The 25,029-nt window shown below is 37.0% G+C and overlaps 3 protein-coding genes across 9 annotated transcripts; 2 read left to right on the forward strand and 1 right to left on the reverse strand.

The window, feature by feature from the left end:
* LOC109714589 (60S ribosomal protein L15) lies at positions 10,844-13,597 on the forward strand. The gene is made up of 4 exons (XM_020239288.1): positions 10,844-10,984; positions 11,166-11,332; positions 12,336-12,533; positions 13,148-13,597. Exons 1-4 carry the CDS (start codon positions 10,981-10,983, stop codon positions 13,391-13,393), a joined length of 615 nt encoding a protein of 204 aa, XP_020094877.1. The 5' UTR covers positions 10,844-10,980; the 3' UTR covers positions 13,394-13,597.
* Positions 13,999-24,689, forward strand: LOC109714083 (probable helicase CHR10). 7 transcript variants are annotated; one of them, XM_020238497.1, is made up of 18 exons: positions 13,999-14,272; positions 14,374-14,381; positions 14,711-14,807; positions 14,889-15,055; positions 15,244-15,369; positions 15,775-15,955; positions 17,467-17,602; positions 17,696-17,813; positions 18,583-18,672; positions 18,865-18,972; positions 19,082-19,285; positions 20,219-20,344; positions 20,433-21,100; positions 21,624-21,769; positions 22,371-22,535; positions 22,941-23,055; positions 23,173-23,980; positions 24,273-24,689. In XM_020238497.1, exons 1-17 carry the CDS (start codon positions 14,095-14,097, stop codon positions 23,219-23,221), a joined length of 2,682 nt encoding a protein of 893 aa, XP_020094086.1. In that variant the 5' UTR covers positions 13,999-14,094; the 3' UTR covers positions 23,222-23,980; positions 24,273-24,689. The 7 variants fall into 7 exon arrangements, with proteins under 7 accessions (XP_020094086.1, XP_020094088.1, XP_020094089.1 ...); XM_020238499.1 differs by having other exon boundaries at positions 14,711-14,789; XM_020238501.1 differs by having other exon boundaries at positions 14,148-14,272; positions 14,374-14,621.
* On the reverse strand, positions 23,585-24,529 carry LOC109714665 (acidic endochitinase-like). Its single transcript, XM_020239361.1, has one exon. The coding sequence runs from the start codon at positions 24,527-24,529 to the stop codon at positions 23,612-23,614; it is 918 nt and encodes a 305-aa protein (XP_020094950.1). The 3' UTR covers positions 23,585-23,611.

A 25,029-nucleotide genomic window follows, 5' to 3' on the forward strand; every position in this document is an offset into this window, starting at 1 on the left:
GTGTACGTGATTTAGTTATTTTCATTTGGAACTATTAGGAACCAATCTAGTTCTGTATTGTGCTTCCTGACACAACAAGATTCGTTCTTTCTTTCTTCTTTTGGATTCGCAAGTTGATGCAGATTCCTGTCCTATCTAGTTGTGAATAAAAGCGGGAAATGGGGTGCCAAAAAGAAAGAAAAACGAAGATCATGTTCCGAATCCGCTGTTGATCCGTCAAAAAAAATAGAGCAGGGTAGATAAGGCCCTCCTTTTTTTTTGTTGTCTCGATTCTATAAAAATTTATCAAAATTTACGTCATTTTGACCGTACTGACTGAATAAGGGGGGAGTAAGTGAAGGAAAATAAGTAAGATTAATACATATTGATTTGTCCTGAATATGTACGAGCATAGAAGAATGTTGGAAGGTGGAAACCCTCCCGCATACATCTGTCTATATCTGTTCTTGTCTGCATCTCTATTTAGTGTGGAAAAAAAAATGCTACTTGTCTATAGAATAAAATTTTATATTCATTGCATTTTAGAAGTTACAAAAATTCAAATAAATTTTTAGTTAAGAAAATTGAATAAGGACAAGCGGATCGAACGCCTGACTTATGTACATGTAGCAAGCATTGCCTTCTAGTTTGGTGTGGATATACATAAGGAAATTCTTTCCTTCTATAAAAAGGACAATATCATCTTTTATTTATATATTTCACTGCAATTTTCACTTTCAACTTGTGTTTGTATTTGCCTTTGCTCTACGTTTTTATTATTTTTCTGAATATTTTATTTTGTCTGGAAATGCACTATTATTATCATAAATAGTAAAAAATAACATAAAGCTAGGAGAGTACTTTGCGAAAAACAGAAAAAAAAAAAGAAAAATAAGAAATCATACACACTCACAAAAAATTGACATATTCTCCTATAGTTATTAGTGTAGAAACCCCAACAATAAAGAAAGCATGCGAAAAAGATTAAAAATTATAAATGATTGAGATATCGTACAAAGTCAGACAAAAATTTGACATATTTCTTTTAATAACGCAATATTTACGTAACTATTTTGCATGCGTGTAACATGACTGCTGTTGATTATAACTCATACAAAACAGTATATTCATAGATTATATTAATAGTTATAATATTGGTTGCTGTCGGCAAAGCCCGGTGTTCCCGAGTCAGCCATATTTGGCTGAAAGAGTTTCGAATTGTAACGCCGTTTAGTTAAATAAGTCGAACACTGAGGTTGGTTGTCGTTATTTAGATTAATACAATTCAAAAAATTATATTTATATTAATTTATATTTATATTAATATTAATATAGATTATTATTTTATATTTTTAGTCAAGCTAAATATAAAGTCCAAGTTCAATTATCAATATATGTCATTTTACATATAAAGTTTTACCGTTAGATTTTATTCTAAGGTTAGACTCTCATTATTCTATATATATTATGAACTAGGGTGAAATGCTATTAATAGCACAAGGATGGTGTATTAAGTTTTATTGGCTCTTGAATGAAAAAAGAATGATGTGGGGTCCCTCTAGGGTTGAGTATGGTGTGAAAGATAATCACGGATTAAAATAGTCAAAGAATTAAATCTGATGGTGGAAAACTCGATAGCACTAAATTTTTGGATGCCTAATAGATATATCCAGCCGCGACTCTATATAAATATGATATATATTCTTTCATAATCTCTTTAATTTATTATTTGTGAACAACTCGTGCGCACCTACCGTGTTAATAAATAAGCTGAGCGAGTTGAATCGGCCATAAACAGTCTCGACTAGGTTTGACGCCCCAATTGGTATATTGCTTCCAAGAATACGAGTGATTATATAACATATATCTAAAGTTTATTACTTAATAGATTAATTAAGTTTGTTCATTTGATTATTATGCATTAATTTAATTGATCACATATAGAAAGTAGCATATGAATCATTAGGCAGAATATAATCTTAACTGCTCCGCGTAGCATTCGCTGTTTGTTCAGCGAGTCATGCTTTGCCATGCAAAATTTTTTTAAATTTAAAAAGTAAGTATCTTGACATTGTCATATTATTAATTAAAACACAAACTTTTTAATTTCTCTGTTTTGTCTGTAATTTCTATATTAGATTGTTAAAGTGTGTGAATTTCAACTCGTTCTTACTAGCATGTGGTGGGAGTGTGGGGTGTGTTCGAGCGCGACGAAGTGTCTTTCTCGTTTCTTACTGAGGCCTTAGCCTGCCTTCTATATTTATATTAAACTTTATTTTTGTATGATACAGCAGGTAAATGATCTTTCAAAAAAAAAAAAAAATTATTCGGAAGCTCAACCAAAAAACAAGCAAAATATTATTGACATCAATAGTTTGGCCAGCAGGCACGTACATAATATCTATCTACTAGATCAACACAAACTACTATCTACAAGAGTTGCGGGCTTGTATGTATCATACAATGAGGCCAACTTTTAAACCTTCTTTACTATCATATATCACTTGCCTTGCTTCTACGTACGGTTCTTACTTTATAATTCAGGAACGAAACCATCCAAGATCAGCCTGTTATGGCGTCGTAGAGGAGAGGAGGAGGAGCAGAGGCGGAGGAGGCCGGGAGGCGGGAGATGCGCGGCCCGCGCCATCATCAGCGGGCTCGTCTCGGAACCTTCGTCGATACCGGCCTTGATTCCTGGCCTCTATTTCTTGCCCGTAAGCTTTTCGCCGATCAATAAACGTGGATCTGCTTCTCGTACCTCGCCATCTTCCGCTTTCTTTGTACCTCATCACCCTCGCCTCTCTCTCCATCGTCGGGTCCCTTGATTTGCGCCCGCGTCGGCGTCGGCTCGCGGTCCTTCCTGTCTCCCGCTCGACGCGTCTGGTGAACGTGCGCTCCGCCGCAGAACGGACATCTGCGCGCGCGAAGAATCGGCAAATCAGAATCAGACGACTTAACTGTTGTGGGATCTCTCTATGCAGCAGCTGCATGTTGATCTAAACGCTTCACCTGGAGATGACGAGGAGTGCAATTTTCTATGCTAGGGACGTTCGTTACGTACTAGGCTGTTGTGTTATCTATGTTTTAGTTATAATGAATATGGCTACGAACACCGCGTCGCCGAAAGTCTTTTATTCCTTATTAAGATAGAATAAAGAAAAAAAAATAAGCAAAAAAAAGAAGAGGAAAGATGATATCTTTTAACTTTTCTCCTTAAAAGGAGTTGTGAGTATATTGCAAGCAGATGTGCTTGTAAAACTGGTGTTTAGCTCATGTCAGATTGCAGCATCATTAAACCTACTAAGATTATCCGAGAAATGGGATAATCAATTGTTAACATGTGACATTAGCACATTAAAATTTGATGGCGCACGGTTTTTTTTATTTGATTATTAATTTAATAATATGTAATACAACAAAATACGAGAATTAGACCATGTGCAATCGATTAATATTATTATTTAATTATATCTTCATTATTCTCTAATAATAATCTCGTTTTATTCTATTCGATTCCTATCTTTTCTTTATACGTTTCTGCTCTCAATATACTCTATAGCCTGCGTTTGGTTCAAGTAATAAATAAAAACGGCCCCGGTTATTTTAAAGAATAGAAATAATATTGCGTTGGATGAAAATTGATTATCGTGTGGGAATAAAGTAAATAGTATTTTGTATAGCTTAGATTGAAATATGTGAGTTAATAAGAGTTATATTTTTAAATTAAATTATTTTATCTACTTAATTAACATCACATAATATTTACTTAATATTAATTTAGTAAAATTAATAAATTATTAACAATGAATATTGTATAAAAAGAATTAAAAATAATTAATTTAACTTAAATTAATAAATATTAATTTTAATTTTAATTAGTTAGAATTTATTTTCACTAGATAACTAGTAAAAAAACTAATTAGATTAATAATAAAATATTAATGGTTTATTAAATTAAAATATAGTATGTTTATAGATAAATTAAAATATAATTATTATAAATAATAATAATATGTATTTTATTTAAGTAATAAGAGATTTAAATATAATATTAGATTATGTTAATATTTTTTTCAATATCATAATTAAATTAAATTTAGACTTATTCTAGAAAAAATAGTTTTTTGATACATTAACGTTTGAGAACAAAGAAGGTAACAGAGCGCTTATTTCTTTCCTTATTTCTGTAACTCCTTAAATTTGGCTTGCCTTAGTCACCAGCTCCGCCAATCTATAATATAACTACAGCCGGAAATAATACTGGGCTTAAAAAAAAAAAACAAAAAAAAAAAGAAATAGGCACAACGCCGTCGACAAGACGTACTTTCAAATAGAGAGCAAGGCTTTAAACAGTCCAATTTAACCACCAATTACTCACCATTAAACTTAAGAATTATTAAAGGCGAAAAATTCGGTACTGCCTTGGAAGTTGTTTTGGTTCAACATAAAAATTGTCAAAAATTATTTTTTCACTCATTTGTGTCATCCTAGAATTCTTCTTCCGCTAAAGATTACTTGTACTAGGAATTGTTGAGTATGAAAGTTCTCTTACGCCTGATTACTGTATTCTCTCTGATATGTGCTGAACACTGATCGTCTTCCTAACGCAAAGTGTTAAGCAAAGGCTGATGATTGGTACCCGGACGGTCCCAAGTTCTGAAAATCCCTAGTTGATTCACATTTTTTAGTTAAATTTATTTCTTAAAGTTAAATAAAACGAATTCGGATATTGTCTATGCTATGTGCTGTAAGGATCCCGAATCAGATTTCACACTTCTTATAGTAACTATTATTTATAATTAAGGTAGTTGAAGGAAAATGATTTGGAAAAATATATTTGAAGCAAGGGGGTAGGGGGACGCGAATAATAAATGTGGGAGTAAGTTGATAATTGTAATTTAATTAAGAAAGGAAATTATAATTATTGTTCACGATTATTGCAGGTATTGTTGATAAGTTACGATTAGCAATGGAAAGAAAGTAACATATCCTTTATATTATGCATTGGTAATCATTAATATCTTTTAAACTTATTAAATTTTCATATTTCGAAGTCAATAGAATGAATTACTAAATATTTTACCTTATAGATATAAATTAATTAAATTCTACAAGATATTATATTTTTATAAATTAAAATTAAGTTGAACTTGATAAAAATTTGAGTTTTTCTTATGAGGGAGCGTTTTCTAATTCTAATAAGGTGATTACGCAGCTTCAGTAAAATCATTCGCAAAATTCTCTTGACTACATATATTATTAGATATTGATCTGATTGATATTATTGACGTATTTATGATTATACCTAATTGTATAAACATTTCGTTCATATGTGAGAATAATATATTTCTATATATATCAATTAATGTAAATTAACACCGAAGCATTTATTAATATATTAACAAATAATGCAAAATAATTTTGGAATTTGCTGTTCGATTCAATACAAACAAGGCAATTTCTGGAGTTCAGGTTTTTTTTCTTACGAACCAAACACTCGCTTAAAGCTTCATTATAAAAAATAACATAATTCACCGAAATTTTTCTCTGAGAACTAAATTTTTTTTTATCTTAATATATATATATATTATCCCATCTTTTACTTCCTCTTATGATACTGATTTCCTAATGTCATACATTGAATCGATACTAGTATAATTCATTCTCATCCTTCTCCACTGGCTTTAGTGCAAACACTCTCAACACTCCTCTCTCCCTGCCATCTAGTCGCTCCGCATTGGTATATTTGTCCCTCGCGTCCCCCTTACGCCATGTCTGAAATGGGCCGACGCTTGATTCCCGTGGTCGTGCCGGTGGCGGGTCCCGTCAACGACAGCAGGCTGCGGTGTTGCTGTAAAGCATCTAGCTCGGACACACATTCGATTAATTGAGGCGTTGTCCCCGGACTCGTAGTCAGGCATCTGTAAGGAACTACGGCGTCTCGTGAAATCATCTCCATGTAATCGAGTGAAAAAAATCGCGCCCCTTGCGGCGGGTCGGAGGGGGTTCGACGTTTCGGTTATCGTGGATTCGTTAACCGAGGCCACGACGGCACGTTATCTTTCCGTTTTGCACCCGATGAACTTGGAACTCGTTGCGCTCCGGGAATCTGGTATTTGACTCGGCCCGCGGTTGATGGTCGGCAGCCGATTGTTCGCGGGCACGACCCCCGCTGGTGAACTTACTTCAGTGACGGCCGGCCATATACGAGAGATCGAGTCCCGCCATATATATAGTCGATTAAGGTCAGCTATTTGCAAGCTTGAAGTAAGACTAGGCGAGCAACTGGTTTCCCGCGTGGTAAGAAGAGAGAGCGAGAGAGGGAGGTGGTAGTAGTAGTAGCAGTTGTTGTAAGCTGTGTATGTTGTTGTTGTTGTGTTTGTGGATGATGATGAGGTGGGGCGGAGTGGAGGGGGAAGAATATTAGGGTTGTGTGACCGGGTAAGGGCGTAGTTAAAAGGAAAAAAATACAAAAAAGAAAAAAAGAGAGAGTGCATGGATTGGGATATAGCGGTTGGGGGCTCAATGCGAGGCGTAGAAGGAGATATGTATGCGATCGTAGCTTTTTCCTTATACGTGTGTATGATGGATTCGTTTGCCGATCATTTATTCGCCCTTTCTTATTCGTGGAGAAAAATAAATTATGGCCTGCAGGCGAGGAGACAGCGACGGTGAAGAGAGAGAGAGATGAGAGAGAGAGGATTCTACAGCTACGGGATTGGAAAAAAAAAAAAGAAAAAAAAAAAAAGAAAAGAAAAGTGGGAATGGGTGTGAGGATGTGGACAAGGAATCTTGGTTACCGGCTGGATAGCATCGAGGCTTCGCATCCCACTATCGGCATAACCTCACGGGCAAGCTATTCCGCTCCGAATAACTTAACTTATTACCCGACCTACTGGCCCATGTAAGCATGTCTTTAACACTGTCGAAGAGTTGACGTGGCTGTTGCTAAGTGTTTGTTAAGGTAGTCCGCCAGATTTTAGTGAGTGGGATTGTGGTGTTGGGCGCGGGCACTCGGCAGGTGCGCGTCCCGGTGCCTCAGTTTTTTTTAAATTAACAGTAAAATTTTAAATGTAGTCACGTCCATGTAGCCGGAGGAATTCTTACAGCTTCGCACTTGCACCCACGTCATCAATAACAAGCCAATCACATTCTTTCTTTTCAAACAATAAGTACAAAAAAAATATTTTTTTACAACATGAGGGAATACTATATCTAAAAGGATAATTTGATTGGTTTGTTAGCACACGTCACTAATATACCCGTTGCCATTCTAAAATTTCGTCATACGCGGACTGTTTATTATTATTATAAGATACCTTATTATTATATATTTTGAGAGAATAGGTACCCGCTATTATTTCGTATATTTTATTTAAGAAATAATTTAGTTCGAAATATGAATCAATAGGATTCGAACTGACTATGAACGCGGGATTTATTTATTTTTTGAGAGAAAAAGATTTTACTAATGCTCATCGCTTCGTTATTGTCACATAGAAATAAATTTAGCCTGGAAATGCGATATCAACTAGAATTCAACTTGGTCTCAGAATAACCAACTCACCAAATTATTTTTGTCACTTGCGTTAGGGCTGTGGTTTATTAGAATTGCTCATGTTAATGAAGTACATTCTCATAACTCATTCATTTCATTTTTAAGATTAATTTTCAAAATAAATTCGAATTTACTAAAGATGTAATATTAGCTGCTTCATAGTAGCACTTCATGCGCAGAGAGAGGGACACGTGGTGGATAATGGATCCAAATTGTGGCTAATGAGACAAAGAAGCGATCCACGGCAGCTAATACTTGCTTGGTTGAACCGTGTCCGACTTTTGTGTGAGCTCAGTTGGAATTGTATGCAAGATGAAGGAAAAAAAAACAAAAAATATTTGTATATTTTTCGTGGTGTAATATTACATGCATGTCATAATAATAAATATGATTAAGATATTATCTCAGAATCTTAATAAAATATAACAAATAGGAGTTTGAGCTCCTAGAATACTCTCAAAAGCACCAAAGGGGTGGTGCTTTTGAGTTTTTTTTAACATTGGCATTGAGGATATAGGATTGAGATTATGATGCGTAGATGTGGTGGTAGGTGTGATAGAGGTGAAATAGTATTTGATTCAAGGGGTATTAAGTAATAAGAAGTAAATCAGGACAGAAAAAAAAAACTTTTAAAAATACCAGTAATTGACTTACTTCCTAAAAAGTTTCTAGCTCATTCAACAAATGTATCTTTATATATATGAGTTCGTTTTCCTTTTTTTTTTTTTTTTGCCTGAGTAGTATTAGACGGTTTGAGGACCTCTTAGCTTTGTATATATTGAGGTTCCCTCTCTTTTTTTTTTTTCCCTATTTGAAGAGTCGATAGGGTTCTTAACAAGCATAATTTACTGAGTTAAAGTATTTTATCTACGAGATAATTTATTTTGATACTATACTAATATATATATATATATATAGATAGATAGAGAGAGAGAGAGAGAGAGAGGCTACTATGCTTTTGGAAGCACGGAGCCTTCTGTGCTTCCAGGTCGTTTTCTATGTTGCGATTTTCGAATCGTCGATCAGCACTGTTAAACTTGATCTAGAGTATTTGAAGTATCTAGAAAATAAATTTTATAATTTTTCGATATCATTTGCCTAGTGATCGAAGTAGTTCAAAATCAATAATTTTAATAGCTGTAGTGAACCGTTTGTGAGTTTAACGGTATAGAAATATCCAAATCACGTGAAATTTTGATAGAAAATTCTTTATACTATATAAAACAAGATCAATATCTTTGATCTAAAATTTTATTGTTATATTATCACGTTTTGTAAGATTTTTATTTTCAGTTGTTGATTTTAAGCCCCTTCGTTCACTAGGCAAATAATATCGAAAAATTGCATAATTTATTTTCTAGGTACTTTAAATACTCTAGATCAAGTTTAACGGAACCGATCAACGATTCGAAAGTCGCTACATAAAAAATGACATGGAAGCACGGAAGGCTCCGTGCTTCCAGAAGCATAGCAGCCTCACTCTATATATATATATATAACAAACTATGAGCATATCAAATTTAATGAGTGCGATGGTTTCCGGGAGCAATTTAATGAGTGTGATGGTTTCCGGGAGCATTAACAAAATTTGTAAATTTTACGCTGCCATCTGTGCTGACAGATATAGCGTATTTTAGAGAGGAATACTTCAATACTCCATATAAATCTTGACCATTTATTTTTTTTAATAGATGGTTTAGATTTAATATGATTCTAGAGGTGACTTGCTATTGAAGCATAGGTACCGTTCACCAGGTACCCATTTAAAGGGTATTTTAGTCTTTGTAAAATAGTTTGGTCCACAAAACCGATTTTATCCAACTAAAAATATTGTGACCCTCTTAAATACCTACAAAAATAGTTGAATTTTAAATTACAACCAAACTGTAAATTTAAATTCAAAACAACATTTAAAACTTTATAAATCAAATTTAATTTTTTTGAATATAAAACATAAATTTAAAATAAAACTTTTTGTTCCAATTCAAAATTTCAATTTAAATCAAAAATTAAAATTTGGCTTTAAGATTAAACGTTCAATTTAGATTCAAATTTAAAAGTTTAATATAAATTTCAAAATTAAAATTTTATATTACAATACTAATTTCAAAAATTAAATTTAAATTCAATATTTTTTTGAGATGAATACTTAATAAATTGGGTATCATCTAATTTGGTAAGTTATCAAAGTAAATAAGATATTTAATATTTAAAGGATACTGACAAATTTGGTATATACTATTTTTTTTTCAATATTGTCATGTTAATTAATTCAAATCGGTAATCTGTTCAACATGTTACTTCGTGTAAATCCCAACTATACCCTTTACTAATTAAGGAATTAAATTTTAATACTTGTGATGTATTGAAGCATTCCTCTATTTTAGAAACTTGATACGGCTGTTATGAGGAAATTAGTTGAGATGGTAGAAATTTATCATTCCTTAGTTTCTCCTACAAACTTATATAAAGACAATCGAGTGCGATTTGAAAAGACTGATTCGATGTCAAAAGGTGTTTTAGGTGCAAAGATTGGGAGTTTGTATGGCTGTTATTAAAGAAAGCAACGAGTGGATCCATTGAGGCCTTGCATTATTGTCCCCTTACAGATGTCTTGAGAGAGAGAGATCTAGAGAGAGATCTAGAGAGAGAGAGAGAGAGAGAGGTGTATTAATACTATAGGAGTCAATTGAATTATTTGAAGTCAAAATGCAGTTCCTTGAGGAATCCATAGGTACCATCCATTTCTAAAGTTGAACCTTTAATCACACACAAGGGCAAAAGAAAAGGTTTAGATACGGCAACATAGATACCCATCCAAATATAACTGTTTACATTTATACCCACTCAAATTCTCCCACTCAAATTCCCATACCAGTACAGAGCATGTCATTCGGTGTGTCCTGTTTTTATCCGTATTGATTGCGACTCACCAAAACACTGGTGGTACAAGCAAATCATACAACGAGAGTTGAGCTCCATGCTTATCTAGTAAATAATTTAGGAATATAGAATTTTTGCGAATACAACTACAGATGTAATGTGGACCGTGTCGTGCTTGCTCCGTGGGCTCGATATGGGGCTACAATTTATTCTCAAAAAGTTTCTTAAAGATTTTTTTGCATCATCCGTTCTTTCAAAGCCCAAAATGTTGTTTTTTAGAGGCATTGGGCCTGAATTGGATAGCGCCCAACAAAAATTTTAAGCCCAAATAGCATTGGGATTTGGGCCTAAAAACGAACGGTCCATAAAGTTCGACTAAAACCCTAGAAACCCACGCACCGGAGCAACTGAACGGCCCGTGATCACTCTTACTTAATCGGACGGTCACGATGGCTTCCGCCAACGACCTCTCCCGATTATAAGCTCTCCTACTCCGCACGCGAGCCGCGCCTCCGGAGCAAACCCTCGCCCAAACCCCCGCGGAGAGCTTCGTCAGAGGAATGGGTGAGTTTCCGATCGCTTCTTCTCCTCCCCCTTGTTGTTGCGATCTCATTTCGCTCTGTGTTAGATCGAGCTATAGATTCGAGATCTCGAGATTTTTTTTTTTTTTTTTTTGTACTAGTTTCTTCGTTGGATCGATCGATATCTAGGGTTTTGATCGTTTTCTGTGTGGGTGGGGTTTTAGGGGCGTACAAGTACGTGTCGGAGCTATGGAGGAGGAAGCAATCGGATGTGATGAGGTTTCTGCAGCGGGTGAGGTGTTGGGAGTATCGCCAACACCCCTCGATCGTCCGCGTCACGAGGCCTACTCGCCCCGACAAGGCGCGGCGCCTCGGCTACAAAGCGAAGCAGGTATAATGAACGATAATATCTCCTGTGATCTTAATTGCTTTTGTTGTGTTTGCCTCAGCTACAGTGCCGTAGTTCTAATTCGAATTTGGATTTGTTTGATGATTTGTTGTGCATTCACCGTACAAAGAGTTTTACTGTTAGATTACAACATCTTAATCTGTGTTGCTGAAGATGTCTATTGCTAGTGGTGGATGTGTAAAGAAATTTATGTTTTCTTTGTTTTATTTGGTTATCCCACTTTCTTATAAAAGTTTGTGCTATGATCAAATTAACGATGCCTTTTACAACTCTTTTATAGGAGCAAATTAAACTGTTATATTTGGATATATCTGTTGAATAGAGAGTGCATTTTGAAATTTTGAATTATTTTCGCTATGATTTGGTGGAAAGAAAGCAACATTTTTATGCGGGCATTTTACAGATGTAGACTTAGATATTTAGCTGCATTCAATTTAACTAAGGCATGAACTTTTATCAATTGGAGAGGAAAGTGTTTCACTAGAAAATGTAACTAATTGAAAATTTCATCATTCTTTTTTGATGTGTTGGACCGCACGATCAGCCAAATTGGTCTCAATTTGTCTATCGTTTGAGAGCTGTTGATTGGCAACCTATCATCTATCCTTAGCCTGCTCTGATTCAAATTGTAGTTCAAGGTTTTCAATTTGGATTAGCGTGAAACTTAGTCATATATATATCAAGACAACAGATGTTGAAGCTAGAATAGTTTGAACTTTGAGTCCTATTCAAAAATGAAGGTGATTTCTTTTATGAGAATTTGTTGATACCTTTGTTCCTTGGTTCTTAGCTTATCCAAGTTAGCATGACTAAGGGCTTAAACAGTGTACCGTGTCTAACTTTTCTTTTGCACTCATTAATTTGGTATTGTGATTACTAAGACACATTGTTGTGATTATCATGAATTCTTTTCATGTCAGTAGTATACCTCCATTTGCTGCCTGCAAGATTAGATCTTCAAGAGATGTTTTCCTTTGGCATGCAGGGCTATGTGGTGTACCGCGTTAGAGTTAGGCGTGGAGGCAGGAAGAGGCCTGTCCCCAAGGGTATTGTTTATGGGAAGCCCAAGAACCAGGGTATCACGCAGCTCAAGTTCCAGAGGAACAAGAGGTCGGTCGCTGAGGAGAGAGCTGGCCGCAAGTTGGGTGGTCTTAAGGTCCTCAACTCTTACTGGATCAATGAGGTAATAAGATTTGCATTACCAATTACTCTGAGCAGCACACTATTCCATCACTGATACCTTTGGCTGATGTTAATTGGCCGTGTGTTCAGAACACTTTTAAGTGGTCTGGTATTGCTTGTGCAATCATTCAATAACTTGTGCACTAAAAGTCCAGAACTGTTAGAACTTAGAATTTAGAATATGTAACAGGTCCTGAACCATGCAAGAGTTTTCAGTTTGGTCCCTGACCTTTCAATCGTCACAGTAGTCCTTACATATACAATTTTTAGCTTTTTTTTTTTTTTTGTTCATCTGAGTTTTATTTTTATTTTCCCAAATTCGATCTTGGATCTACCAGATTTTTATGAGGTTGAAATTCATTTGCTAACATGGATGAAATCTCCATGAAATCATCACTGTCAAGTAAGTGACTATTGAATTTCCGGTATGGTGATTATTTGGGCATCTGCGCCCAATTCAACCAACAAATTTAATGAAGATTGCAATATTGCTTCCTATAAGATATCTCTTACTGATCTGGTATCTGCTAAGCATTTATCTGTTTATTGCATTGTTCAATTGTTTCTTACTATTCACTCCATGAACCATGTCGGCTTGTTCCCTTTTAATGGCAGGATTCAACCTACAAGTACTATGAGGTCATCCTTGTAGATGCTGCTCACAACGCGATCCGCAACGATCCGAGGATCAACTGGATCTGCAAGGGTGTCCACAAGCATCGCGAGCTTCGTGGGCTTACCTCGGCCGGTAAGAAGTACCGTGGCCTGCGGGGCAAGGGCCACCCGCATCACAAGGCAAGGCCGTCTCGCAGGGCTACTTGGAAGAGGAACCAGACACTATCGCTGCCCCGATACCGCTGAACCTAAAATATTTCAGTTGGAGAGCATTGATTTCTGGATTTTGTTTGACTAAAAAGAGTTATATATTTTCGTCCGTTTTGTTTCCGGTGGCTGTTTGAACTCTTAGAACTAAGCTAGTTGGTTTTTTGCTCTTCCAGTCTATGAAATGCACTATGGTGAATTTGTTGGTGATTTTTGTTTTCATTGCTATCTTTTTGGTGCTTCTAATTGGTCTTTGCTTTATTATTATTTTATTTATCAAAATGGAACTCCCAACTCTTGGAAGGGTTGTTCTATTGGATCATTAACTTGATTGATCTTTCTTTATGTGCTCCAATAGAACTTGATGTTAGGAGTTAACTATTGTGATGCCCCACTATCTGTATAGTAATGCCAGAAGTAAATCAGATTAGTGAGCTTATTTCTCTAACTCGAGCTCGATCAGGCCTACTAACTAGTTGTGTTCCAAATATTAAAGTTTTTTAAAAATAATTATAGAGATCTTAAACTCAATATTTCATTTATTTATTTATCTTTATAATTAGCTTTTTCTATGAGAGGGAGTTGGCGGTTCCCAAAACCCAAGAACGCTCAAAAGTCAAAAACCCCCCTCTAGTAAGAAGTGGAGTAAAACCAAACTATATTTGAAACGAACCCTCTCCTCTTATCTCCTCTCCTCTCCTCTCCTCCAAATTCCCAACGGTCGAAAACCAGCCTCAGCGATGGACTACGAGCGCCGCCTCCTCGCAGCGTCCGAAGTCGTTCTCGCGGGCGGCGGCGGCCGCGGCGGCGCTCTCGAACCCTCCGATCTCGGCGTCGCGGCGACGCTGAAGCCCCACCAGCTCGAAGGCGTCTCGTGGCTCCTGAGGCGATACGAGCTCGGCGTCAACGTCATTCTCGGTACCATCTCGCGCCCACGCGCTTCCTCATCACCTCACCTCTCTCTCTCTCTCTCTCTCTAGTGATTTGATTTACGCTTGGATCTTTTTGAACTGTTGCAGGAGATGAGGTCAGTCTCATTCGCCCTCGATAACCAAATTTAAGATCCGAGATTGATTTGAATCTGTTGCCTTGATTGGGAAATTCCCCATCAAAAATTGTTGTTGGAAGAGGATTTTACGGGTGAGGAGTAAGGCTATCGAATCAATCGTTAGTTCATTACTCATCGCCGGAATAAATTCTTGCTAGTAGCGGGTGTCGAGATGCGACAAAACCACCTGTGTTTTGCTAGATTTTCAGTGTATTCGAGGCACGAAACTCCGCCCTTTTATAAGAATCTTTATTTTTATTTCCTAAATTTACTGGGTAGTTTGATGAAGCTTCACGTTGACTGCACAGATGGGCCTTGGAAAGACCCTGCAAGCTATCTCTCTGTTGAGCTATCTGAAGATCCATTCCATGTCGCCCGGGCCGTTTTGTGTGTACATTTTGTTAGGCTCGTTTTGTTCGGTATCTTACGGATCACTGATCTCGTCGATGTTTCACGACCTTTGACTTTGTGATTTTGTTCTTGCAGTGATATTGTGTCCTTTAAGCGTCACGGATGGCTGGGTATCTGAATTCACTAAATTTTGCCCAACTCTAAAAATCCTTCGTTATGTCGGCGATAAAGGGCATCGTCTTGGCCTTCGAAGGGCCATGTACGAGCATTTTCAAAGGCTGTCTTTGTCGTCTTCTTCTGATGTATGCGTATTTTTCATCTACACTTTTACTTTCCAGTAAAACAGATGGAAAAAATGAAATTATTATTATTAACTTTTTGTTAAGCTTGTTGCCGTCTCTTGTTGTTATCAGGGATGCAGTTGTCTCTCTTGTAGTTTTCTATCTACCATCGCACGTAGCTAATACTGTTGTCTTTCTGGAATCGACAGGCGTTTCCATTTGATGTGTTGTTGACAACCTATGATGTAGCCTTAATGGATCGGCATTTTCTTTCTCAAATACCCTGGCATTATGCTGTTATCGATGAGGCGCAGCGCCTTAAAAACCCTTCCAGTGTATGTATACGCTTTCGATATGTTAGTTATGGTGGGAAATTGTACGTCTTTCTCTTGCGTATGCACATAATTGCTGGATAAGGATTACTATTGGCCTTCTAGTGAATGTTCCAATGCATATTCCCTTTTCTTACTGTATGAACTAAACGGACAGCGAGAGCGTTTCATATTATCTAACATGTGTAAGTTGCTAATTATATCTGTGTAGTTGTATACTCACTGCAACTATATATATATATATATATATATATATATATATATATATATATAATATCTGGTTTTACCTCTTATAAGTGTATGTTTGCAGCAGTTGTGAATTTGCAGAGACACAAATACCTTCTTATGCTTGTTATGATTTACTTTTCTATCATGTGAATTTTTATTTGTGTGTTCTGCATTTTGCAGGTATTGTATAATGTACTAGAGCAACACTTTGTCATGCCTAGACGGTTGTTACTGACCGGCACCCCCATTCAAAACAATCTTTCCGAACTGTGGGCTTTGTTGCATTTTTGTATGCCTTCTATATTCGGAACATTGGAAGAATTTGTTCTCACGTTCGCGGAAGCTGGGAGTTCACTTACAGGTCTTCTCGACTGATTAGAGATGCATTTGTCCTTAATTTGCTAAATGTAGTTATTTTTATACTAGCTGGATGAGAAAGCAAATATTATATTTAGTAACGGTAGTGGCCACTAGCTTGAGATGATTGTAAAACATGGTATGAATCATCTCTCGACATATTCTGGTAAAGTGACGAAGCGAGGAATGATCTTTCCTATGTAAATCACAACACAAAAACCGTTTTATGCGTGCTTGACTAGTTCTGTACTACAAATTGTTCCCACAGGATAAAAGAAACAAAAACTTACGAAATCTGTAAATTGTAAATGACAATAACTGTTCAGGTGTGAAGATTCTAGGCGAGAGGAAGTTTCTTGCTTTCTTTAGTCGGTGAACATTATCTGCTTCGGGTCTTTCCAATTGGAATAAAGATGAGTTATCTCCAGAAGATTGTAAATGGCTTTAATATGAAGGTGCAGAACATGACATCAAACTTTTCAAGTGGAAAATTAGCATCTTATGACTACAACATTGATCTGTATAATATTGTTGCTGGTCAGCGCACATTATAATAGTTGATGTTATTGTGATTTGAACTGACATATGTCGTCGAGATGTTTAGCACCTTCCAGCATTTGCCAAGCAGACAAGACACCTTTTTCTTGAAACAATTATTGTTCTCAGCTTTGTACTAATCCTTGTACTAGTCCTGGTTCTGGTACATGCTTGGCGGTTATCTATTTTTCTTTAAACTTTTGCTGTAGGATTTATGTTGCCTCTGCACTTCATATTTAGGCTTCATGCATTGAGCTGGCTTTTCCTTGTGCACTGCTAGAGAATCTTTGTGCACTTTGCTGATGAAATCTTTTTAGGCATCTCCTTATCAAACTGTCAAAGAGTGCTTCTAGTTGCAAAATAACCTTGTCTTCCTCGTTTCCAGCCATCTCTCCCTCAGAATTGTGTCTGGTGGAATAGATGTCAATGTGCTTCCTCTCCCTCAGGAAGATAGCCCACTGAGGTGTCCATCTGCCCGCTATGTCCCACATTCTAGTGCTTTGTTCTATATAAAGCCCCATAATGTTACAGTACAGGTAGAAGCCTCAGGAGTCAGGACCACCAAGTTAACTATATCTTTTCTTTCCATAATTGTCAGTTGTTTGTAAACCTTCTACCACTTGCAGGCGATTGTTTCTTGATGATGGTTTTTTGAATGATTTTATAAACATCAGAAACCAAAGTTTTACCCCTTATTAGTTTAGGCCTCTGATATTCGTTGCAGCCACTTCTCAAAGGACTAGCTACATGCTATCGCTTCTCGCATACATCGTATTCGTTACACAGATTATTAGAGAAAGCCTCACTATTGTTGTGTAGTAACTGAAATGTGTCCCAAATACCAATGTTCTTGGATCTTCATCTGTGAGATATATATTTATCTATATTTGTACAACTTTTCTAAAGCATTTTTGTTTTGGAGGAGTATGCAGCAAAGTCATTTCATATTTTGTTTTTTATGGTGTTTCCCTTTGACAGGTGGTGAAGCAACTAAAGCAAAAAGGCAATTTAAAGTATTGAAGTATATAATGAGAGCATTTATGCTTCGGAGAACAAAAGCATTGCTTGTTGAGAGTGGAACTTTAGTGCTGCCTCCTCTGACTGAAATAACTGTGTCAGATTCTGTAGTTGAAATTATATTTTATCCTTTTCCCTATACATTTCGATGTTAAGATTTCTTATTTGAGTAAAATGTGATGTTGTATAGGATGGTGCCGTTGGTACCGCTGCAAAAGAAGCTCTACATTTCAGTTCTGAGGAAGGAACTTCAAACACTTCTTTCATTTACCACAGGAGTCTCCAGTCATCAATCATTGCAAAATATTGTATGTAATTTTATTTTGCGTTATTTAATGCTAAATAATAAGTGTGCAATTTGCTTTAACTATAGTGCTATGTTATACAATACCGAATTGCTTCAGTGCAAATGATGATTTTAGTTAGAATATTGTAATTCTGGATTGAAGTTCTCGTGCCATTTAATCTAATATGTAAGATCTTATCGTTTTTGTCACTTGTCAGAAAAATTCCGCTTGATCTCTTTCTAGGTTGCAGCACTTAACACTACTACATCAGCAAAATGCCACTGAAATGTTTAAAATAGAAGTGACCCATTCCTTGCTGATCTTATTTGAGAGGTGTATATACCTGATCAACTCTTTAATGGTCTGGTAGAGCTTTGGCGTTGTATATTTAGAGGCAAAATGCAGATGTATAAGGGAAATTGACAGGGTACACCTCAAGAGAAAAGTTGTTCTATTGCTTTATGTTAAATCTTCTACGTTGGCTGTAACAGGAGAAGCGGAAGCACTATGTAGTCAAGCATTCTTTGCACGACTATGATGGTATTTCATCCAATTTATTATAAGGCAATAATTATGTGTGGACGGGAGCAATATTTCTTTTCAACGAAACTTGAACGGAGTGCTGTTTCTGAGTGTTGAAGAAGGCAATATATGTATTTCCATATGCAGTCAAAACTTCCTCTTGTTCACGGATGAAGTTATCCAATAATTTTTTATTATAATTAATTAATTAATTAATTTTTTGTAATTCAATCGAATAACTATTAGATATTTTTCCCAACATTTTCAGGTAATACAGCTCCGGAAAGCATGCAGTCATCCTTATCTCTTTAATGGTATTGAACCTGAACCCTATGAAGAAGGCGAGCATCTGGTTCAGGTAATTGTGCCAGTGTGTACACTTTGTAACAGATATCCTAATCAACAACAGAGTTGGAGAAGTGGAACATGTTGAGAAGATTCTCTTCTCTTTTTTTTTAGACATGCTATTTTGGGACTGATAAAATTGCTAACCATACGCTTTACATCATCTACGAGTATTTTCATCCAATTTGAATCCTCACTTGGTCAGGCTAGTGGTAAGCTTATCGTCTTAGACCAGCTACTTCAAAAATTTCGTGTGTCAGGACATCGTGTTTTGCTATTTGCTCAGATGACTCATACTCTTGACATTCTTCAGGTCGGTCATATCCAGTACTCAAAGTAAATGAAATGGCACCTTATTTCTTTTAGGTTTCTGCCATGCATGTTATTTTGATATAGTATCTTCTTATGATCAATGTAAGTAGGACTTCCTAGAATTGCGCAAATACACATATGAACGCTTGGATGGATCTGTACGTGCTGAGGAACGATTTGCAGCAATACGAAGCTTCAGCAAGCAACCAACCGGAGGGTCTATGAAGCATCATGATAGTGAAAATGGTGCTTTTGTATTTATGATTTCTACAAGAGCAGGAGGAGTTGGTCTTAATCTTGTTGGTGCGGATACTGTAAGTGGTAAAGAGGCATTTATTGTTCTTTATTCTGTTTCATAAATTATTTTACATTAATGTTTTGAGTCTGTGTTGCATTTCACTGGTATTTTTGTTACACTCTAATGCATTTTGGTTGATAATGTTCATTGGCATACCCTTCTTATTATTGCTTTCTTATGATTGTTCAGTCATAATTCATTGCTACTACTACAGTACACTATGTCAACAACTTGTATGAGAACTTGCATGCTTCGTCTCTGAAATTCAGTAGAAAAAGTTCCTTATGCTATATTCAGCTTGCTAACAAGAAAGAAAATACTTATCTTGCATAAAAAAAGTAGTGCAATTTCAATTAAATTGAACTATTGCTTGGTTTTATATGGGATACATTGATGTATCCTGTAGAACCTGTACTGCTTTGTAACGACAATCAAACACTCTTAGACATTCTGTGTAGGAAACATAAAGGATAACAAGAAAAATGGAGAAGATTGATTAGAAAATAAGGTTGCTGGAGCGGCAAAGTTCTCACAGAACTTGGGGTCTTGTTTATCTAGCATACCGTACTAGTCGGCAAACAATGGGAGGCAGCGCTTCATTAGTGTGCTTTCTATATAATAACCTTGGACAGGAGTCCTTTTGTAAGAAATATATATGATGTTTGGCACATAAGTGCACCAGTGTTACAAGTTTTTGTAGGATTACCAAATGGGTGCATCAGCCATCACTGGCCATTCAAGGAAATCTCATAGTGAGTTTCCAATTCTATTCAAATAGAGCTTTGGTGGAAAAATAGTTCCACCAAGTCCTGGACTTCCGTCATAAAATCACTACTATTCCCTCTTTGCATATTCCATCATGCTGATTGCTGCAACTTTATAGTTTTCTGAGCATTATTTGTTGAAATTTTCTCTCAACCCTCTGGTCTAAGAGAACAAGTGATCTTAGGTTATATTTTATGAGCAAGACTGGAATCCACAGGCTGATAAGCAGGCTTTACAACGTGCTCACCGCATTGGGCAATTGAATCATGTATTATCTATAAATCTAGTGACAGAACATACAATAGAGGAGGTGAGGATGCACATCATCCATGGTACAATGAATTTATCTTCCTTTATCCGTTTATATTGATGACAAAGCATGGTGCTATATGGTTTAGGTAATCATGCGAAGAGCACAAAGAAAACTCAAGCTTAGTCAAAATGTTATTGGCGAGGAGAATGATGCACTAAATGAAACGAGGAAGGATGTGGAAATTGAAGCTGGTGATATGCGGTCACTCATTTTTGGCTTGCGTGTATTTGACCCGACAGACATTAATACGGACACCTTAAATGAGGACAATGTGATGAAGCTGAAATTGATGACTGACCGGGTGGTCAAAATGCGTGATCATGAACCCTTAGACAAGGAAGACCGCACATTTGAAATCAATCCGACTGATCTAATGGACAACAGTGATACAGCAATAAAAAGAACTTCTGATGCCATTAGTTTTGATCCTGGAGTTGATGAGGCTTCATATCTATCTTGGGTTGAGAAGTTCAAAGAAGCTTCACCACCTACTGAGAATGTTGCTTTGGAACTGGGAAGGAGAAGATATCGGCCGGAAGAAAAGCAACTAAAACACGAGGCCGATAAGAAAAGAGCAGAGGAAAAAAGAATGGCCAAGTGGGAAGCTCTTGGTTACCAGTCATTGGCTGTCAAAGATCCAGATATTATGGTGGACCAGAATATTATGTCAGATTCAGGCTCTGTCCAATTTGTTTATGGAGATTGTACCTATCCATCAAAGACTTGTCCTTCAGAGCCAGCTATAATATTCAGGTAACATTAGATATTCATAGTACAGAACGACCACTTAGTTGAGTTGAATCTTCTTGCAATTGCCAAGAAATATCTCTTTGTGAGGTATAATATGTTGGTTCTTTTCCTCCATTTGGTGAGTACATAATTTGTGTTGAGATCCTTGTGAATTATGTCATTACATAATTTGCATAATTTCTGCCATTAATTCCTTAATTACATACTTGGCATAAGATCCTTATAACCATATATGACATATATATGCATGTAATATGGCAAATCATCACCAAGATACAATGGGAATTTCGGAAGCTGCTGCTGCTTGTTCTTTCTAACCTTTCCTTTTTCTTCTAGACCAAAGCTTCTTGTATTCTTTATGCTTTTTTGCCTACTTTCTTGTTAAGATGGTTTAAAGGTTTTAGCATGAACATCATGATATTCATGTACAATTCTAACATATATGTGTACGTATGTTTTCCTCAATTTTTTTTTTTTTTTTTTTTTTTGTCTTTTACTTTTTATTCATTTATAGCTGTTGTTGCAGTTGCATTGATACTTCGGGGAGCTGGGGTCATGGAGGAATGTTTGATGCTCTAGCCAATCTATCTCCATGTGTTCCAGATGCTTATCACCATGCTTTTGAATGTGGGGACCTTCATATGGGAGATCTTCACTTAATCAAATTAGATGGTGAGTCTATATAACCACCGTCTACACTATCGTCATCATTACCTTCTAAGCTATATACTTATCCTTATATGACTACTCACTACTAGTCAAGCAACCATATTTTGTGTTTTAAGTGGTTTGATTCTATAATACTACTATCATACCTATAAACCAGTTTAATATTCTGGCAAGCTACTGTAGTATTGTGTCCTCTGAAAGTTGTTCTTTACAGCCGGGGCTATATTTGATGAGGCCTTTTTTGCTTGTAATTTTGTGCTATACACATGGTAATTGTTTATATTGAAGTTGATGTCAATCAGGCAGTTTCATCACCCCAACCAATAACACACTGTTTTTGAACTGTCGTGAGATGTTTTTGATAGAATTTAGGAATTTTATTATTATTTCACTAACCATATACAACAAGTGGATGCTTCTTGTTGTGTATTGATTGGCTGCTGCTTGTTCTGCATTGATTGGCTTGCCTTTCATTGTCTTCTCATGTTTAGCATAATGTGACACTACTGATTTTATTTCGTGTGAAAAACTTTGTTGTCTATAACGTCAGTTTTCTTTTAGTTATTTCAGGATCTCACTTCATTAAAATGCCCTGCTTTTTCAGAGACCAAGTGCAGTGGAAATATCTCTACAGATGCTCCTCTGTGGGTAGCCCTAGCAGTTGTACAGTCTTATAATCCGAGACGTAAAGTTCCTAGGAGTGGCATCTCTTTGCCTGATCTAGAAAAATGCTTGTCAAAGGCGACATTCTCAGCTGCTGAACATTCTGGTATTCATCTAACTGTTGATTGCTTAAGTTCTTTTTTTTGATATGGGCCTTTTGCTGAATTTATTCTTATTTCATTTGCTAAGGTCTTTTATGTCATGCTTACCTACTTCAAAATTATTTTTAGAACTATATGTTTCGGATATTGTCTTTTTTGAATCAGAAGTTAAAAATATTGTCTTATGAGTGTGAGAACTTCATTTGTAACATTACCTCTTGAGACCTGCACTAATGAATTTGTATCCTCATCAGTGAAAAGTTATTGGTCCTGCAAATTCTGTTGATTCCAGGCATCATTAGCCCATATAAACTCATGTTTTTTCAGGGTTACTTGTACTACAAAACAACTATCTACTGTATGTTAAAAGTCTCATAACAAAAAATTCTTAATTTTCTCTTTTGCCGAAGCATCTATCCATATGCCACGCATTGGTTACCGAGATGGTTCTCAACGTTCGGAGTGGTATACCATCGAACGCCTGCTCAAGAAATATGCCTCACTCCACGGCATCACCATTTATGTGTATGTGATTATTTTCCCATTCTCAGCGTATTTTTGTTTTCTTATTACTCATGGATTAACGTAAGCTGCAATTTTCTGTGTCCCATTTTTGGTCATCCGTGCGAATTTTCGTTGCAGATACTATTTCCAGCGACCATCCAGAGAACAGCAAGCATCAGATGACTAGTTCCTGGTGAAATTATGCAACATATATATTTCATGCAACGTATGTGCAAAATATATGAATTAGAGATATATGCTATTTGACAGATAAGAGTTTGAGTTTTCTACGCTACTTTAATTTTGCTGTGAAAGAAAATTTGCAAGGTAAAGAGCAACTGCAGGTTTGAGAATGATGGATGATTTGAGTTTTTCTTATGCTGCACAGTTACATTTGTACATTTTAATAATTATTATACTTTTTAAATGTCAATATTATATATATGTTATGTTACACTCCAAAGCAGGTACAATATTTTTTATTTCTCTAGAAGAAAACATGAACGTTGTATCTTATCTTATAATTTGAATACATGTATCGCACACATCTAACGGTACGGTGTCACCACTTTGTATGTCAAACATCATGCTTGATGGCGGAGCTATATCCGGTCTGATCATCGTAGTACTTCGACCACAGCATCACCCCGCCGTACTTGTTCGACTGCTTCAGCGCCGGGAGGACATCGGACTTGAGGTTCCCGGCCGGAATGAACCCGCTGCCCGCAGCGACGGGCGAAGCCGGTAAGCCGAGGAAGATGTTCGTGGCATTGATCCCCGTCGTCCACCGGCTCCACGACTCCTCCAAATTGGCCGCTCCCCCGGTCCGCGAGTACTGGCACGGCGGGTTGTTGTAGAACTGCACCCACACATAGTCGAAGAGTCCCGTTTCCAAAGCCTCTCCGACCGACGCGTCCGGGTACGGGCACTGCGGCGCCGCCGTCAGGTACACCTTCTTTCCCGCCTTCGCGCCGTAAGCCGAGAGGTACTTCGCGAGGTCTCCGTAGTAGCTCGGGCCCCCTCCCTCGATGTCGAAGTCCACGCCGTCGAGGACTGCGTTGCCCAGCGGCCTCGCGGAGGACGTGCCCCCTAGGTAGTTGTTCCAGATGTACGCGGCTACTTGTCTCGCATCGTCCTTGGACGATAAAGAGTACGCGCCGGCGCCACCGCCAATAGAGAGAATGACTTTGACGCCGTTGGCCTGGCACGATCTAATGTCGCGGGTGAGGTTGGTGCAGGCATTGGAGTAGGGGTCGCAGTGCCCCGCGAGGTTGAGCTGCGGGGTGCGGCTGGAGCCGAAGCTGCAGAGGAAGGCTAGGTTGACGAAGGCGTAGTTTCCGGTCGCGCAGGTCTCGGCGAGGGTGCCCTCGTTGCCGTTCTGGCCCCAGTAGACAGCGATGCGCCCGGCCCGCGAGCAATGAAGCAGAGAAGAGAGGAGGAAGAAGAAGAGGAAGCAGCAAGGTTTAGTCGGATTGCTAAGGCTTGATGTTGCCATTGTGAGTTTTTCTTGTTTTTTGCTGTGAAAATTGAGGAGAATGGAAGTGGTTTTTGATGGATGGAAATTACATTGCCATGAGGAGCTTATTATATAGTCTACGGAGGAGAAATACGTGCCTTTTTGGGCACGAATTCAATGGGTTAAAAATACACGCCCATCCGGCTCCGTACGCAGTGGAATTTCTCACATGCATAAATACTATCATAAATATTATGAACACTGACACGAGAGAGAGAGAGAGAGAGAGAGAGAGAGAGAGGGAGAGAGAGAGAGTCTTGCCGCTATACTATAATACATTACGAACAATGACACGAGACACAGAATACAACACAGCTCAGACACTGCGATTCGGCAGCTTTTCAAAAATTAAGATACGGATACAGTAAAGACACTGCTACTAAATATAATATTATTAATCAAATAATATATTTTTATTATATATAAAATATTAATTTAGTAAAATATTGTTATATTTTTCATATGAATAAAAGCTATTA

This window comes from Ananas comosus, linkage group 8 (assembly GCF_001540865.1).
Source record: "Ananas comosus cultivar F153 linkage group 8, ASM154086v1, whole genome shotgun sequence".
In the NCBI taxonomy this organism is placed as follows: Eukaryota; Viridiplantae; Streptophyta; class Magnoliopsida; order Poales; family Bromeliaceae; genus Ananas; species Ananas comosus.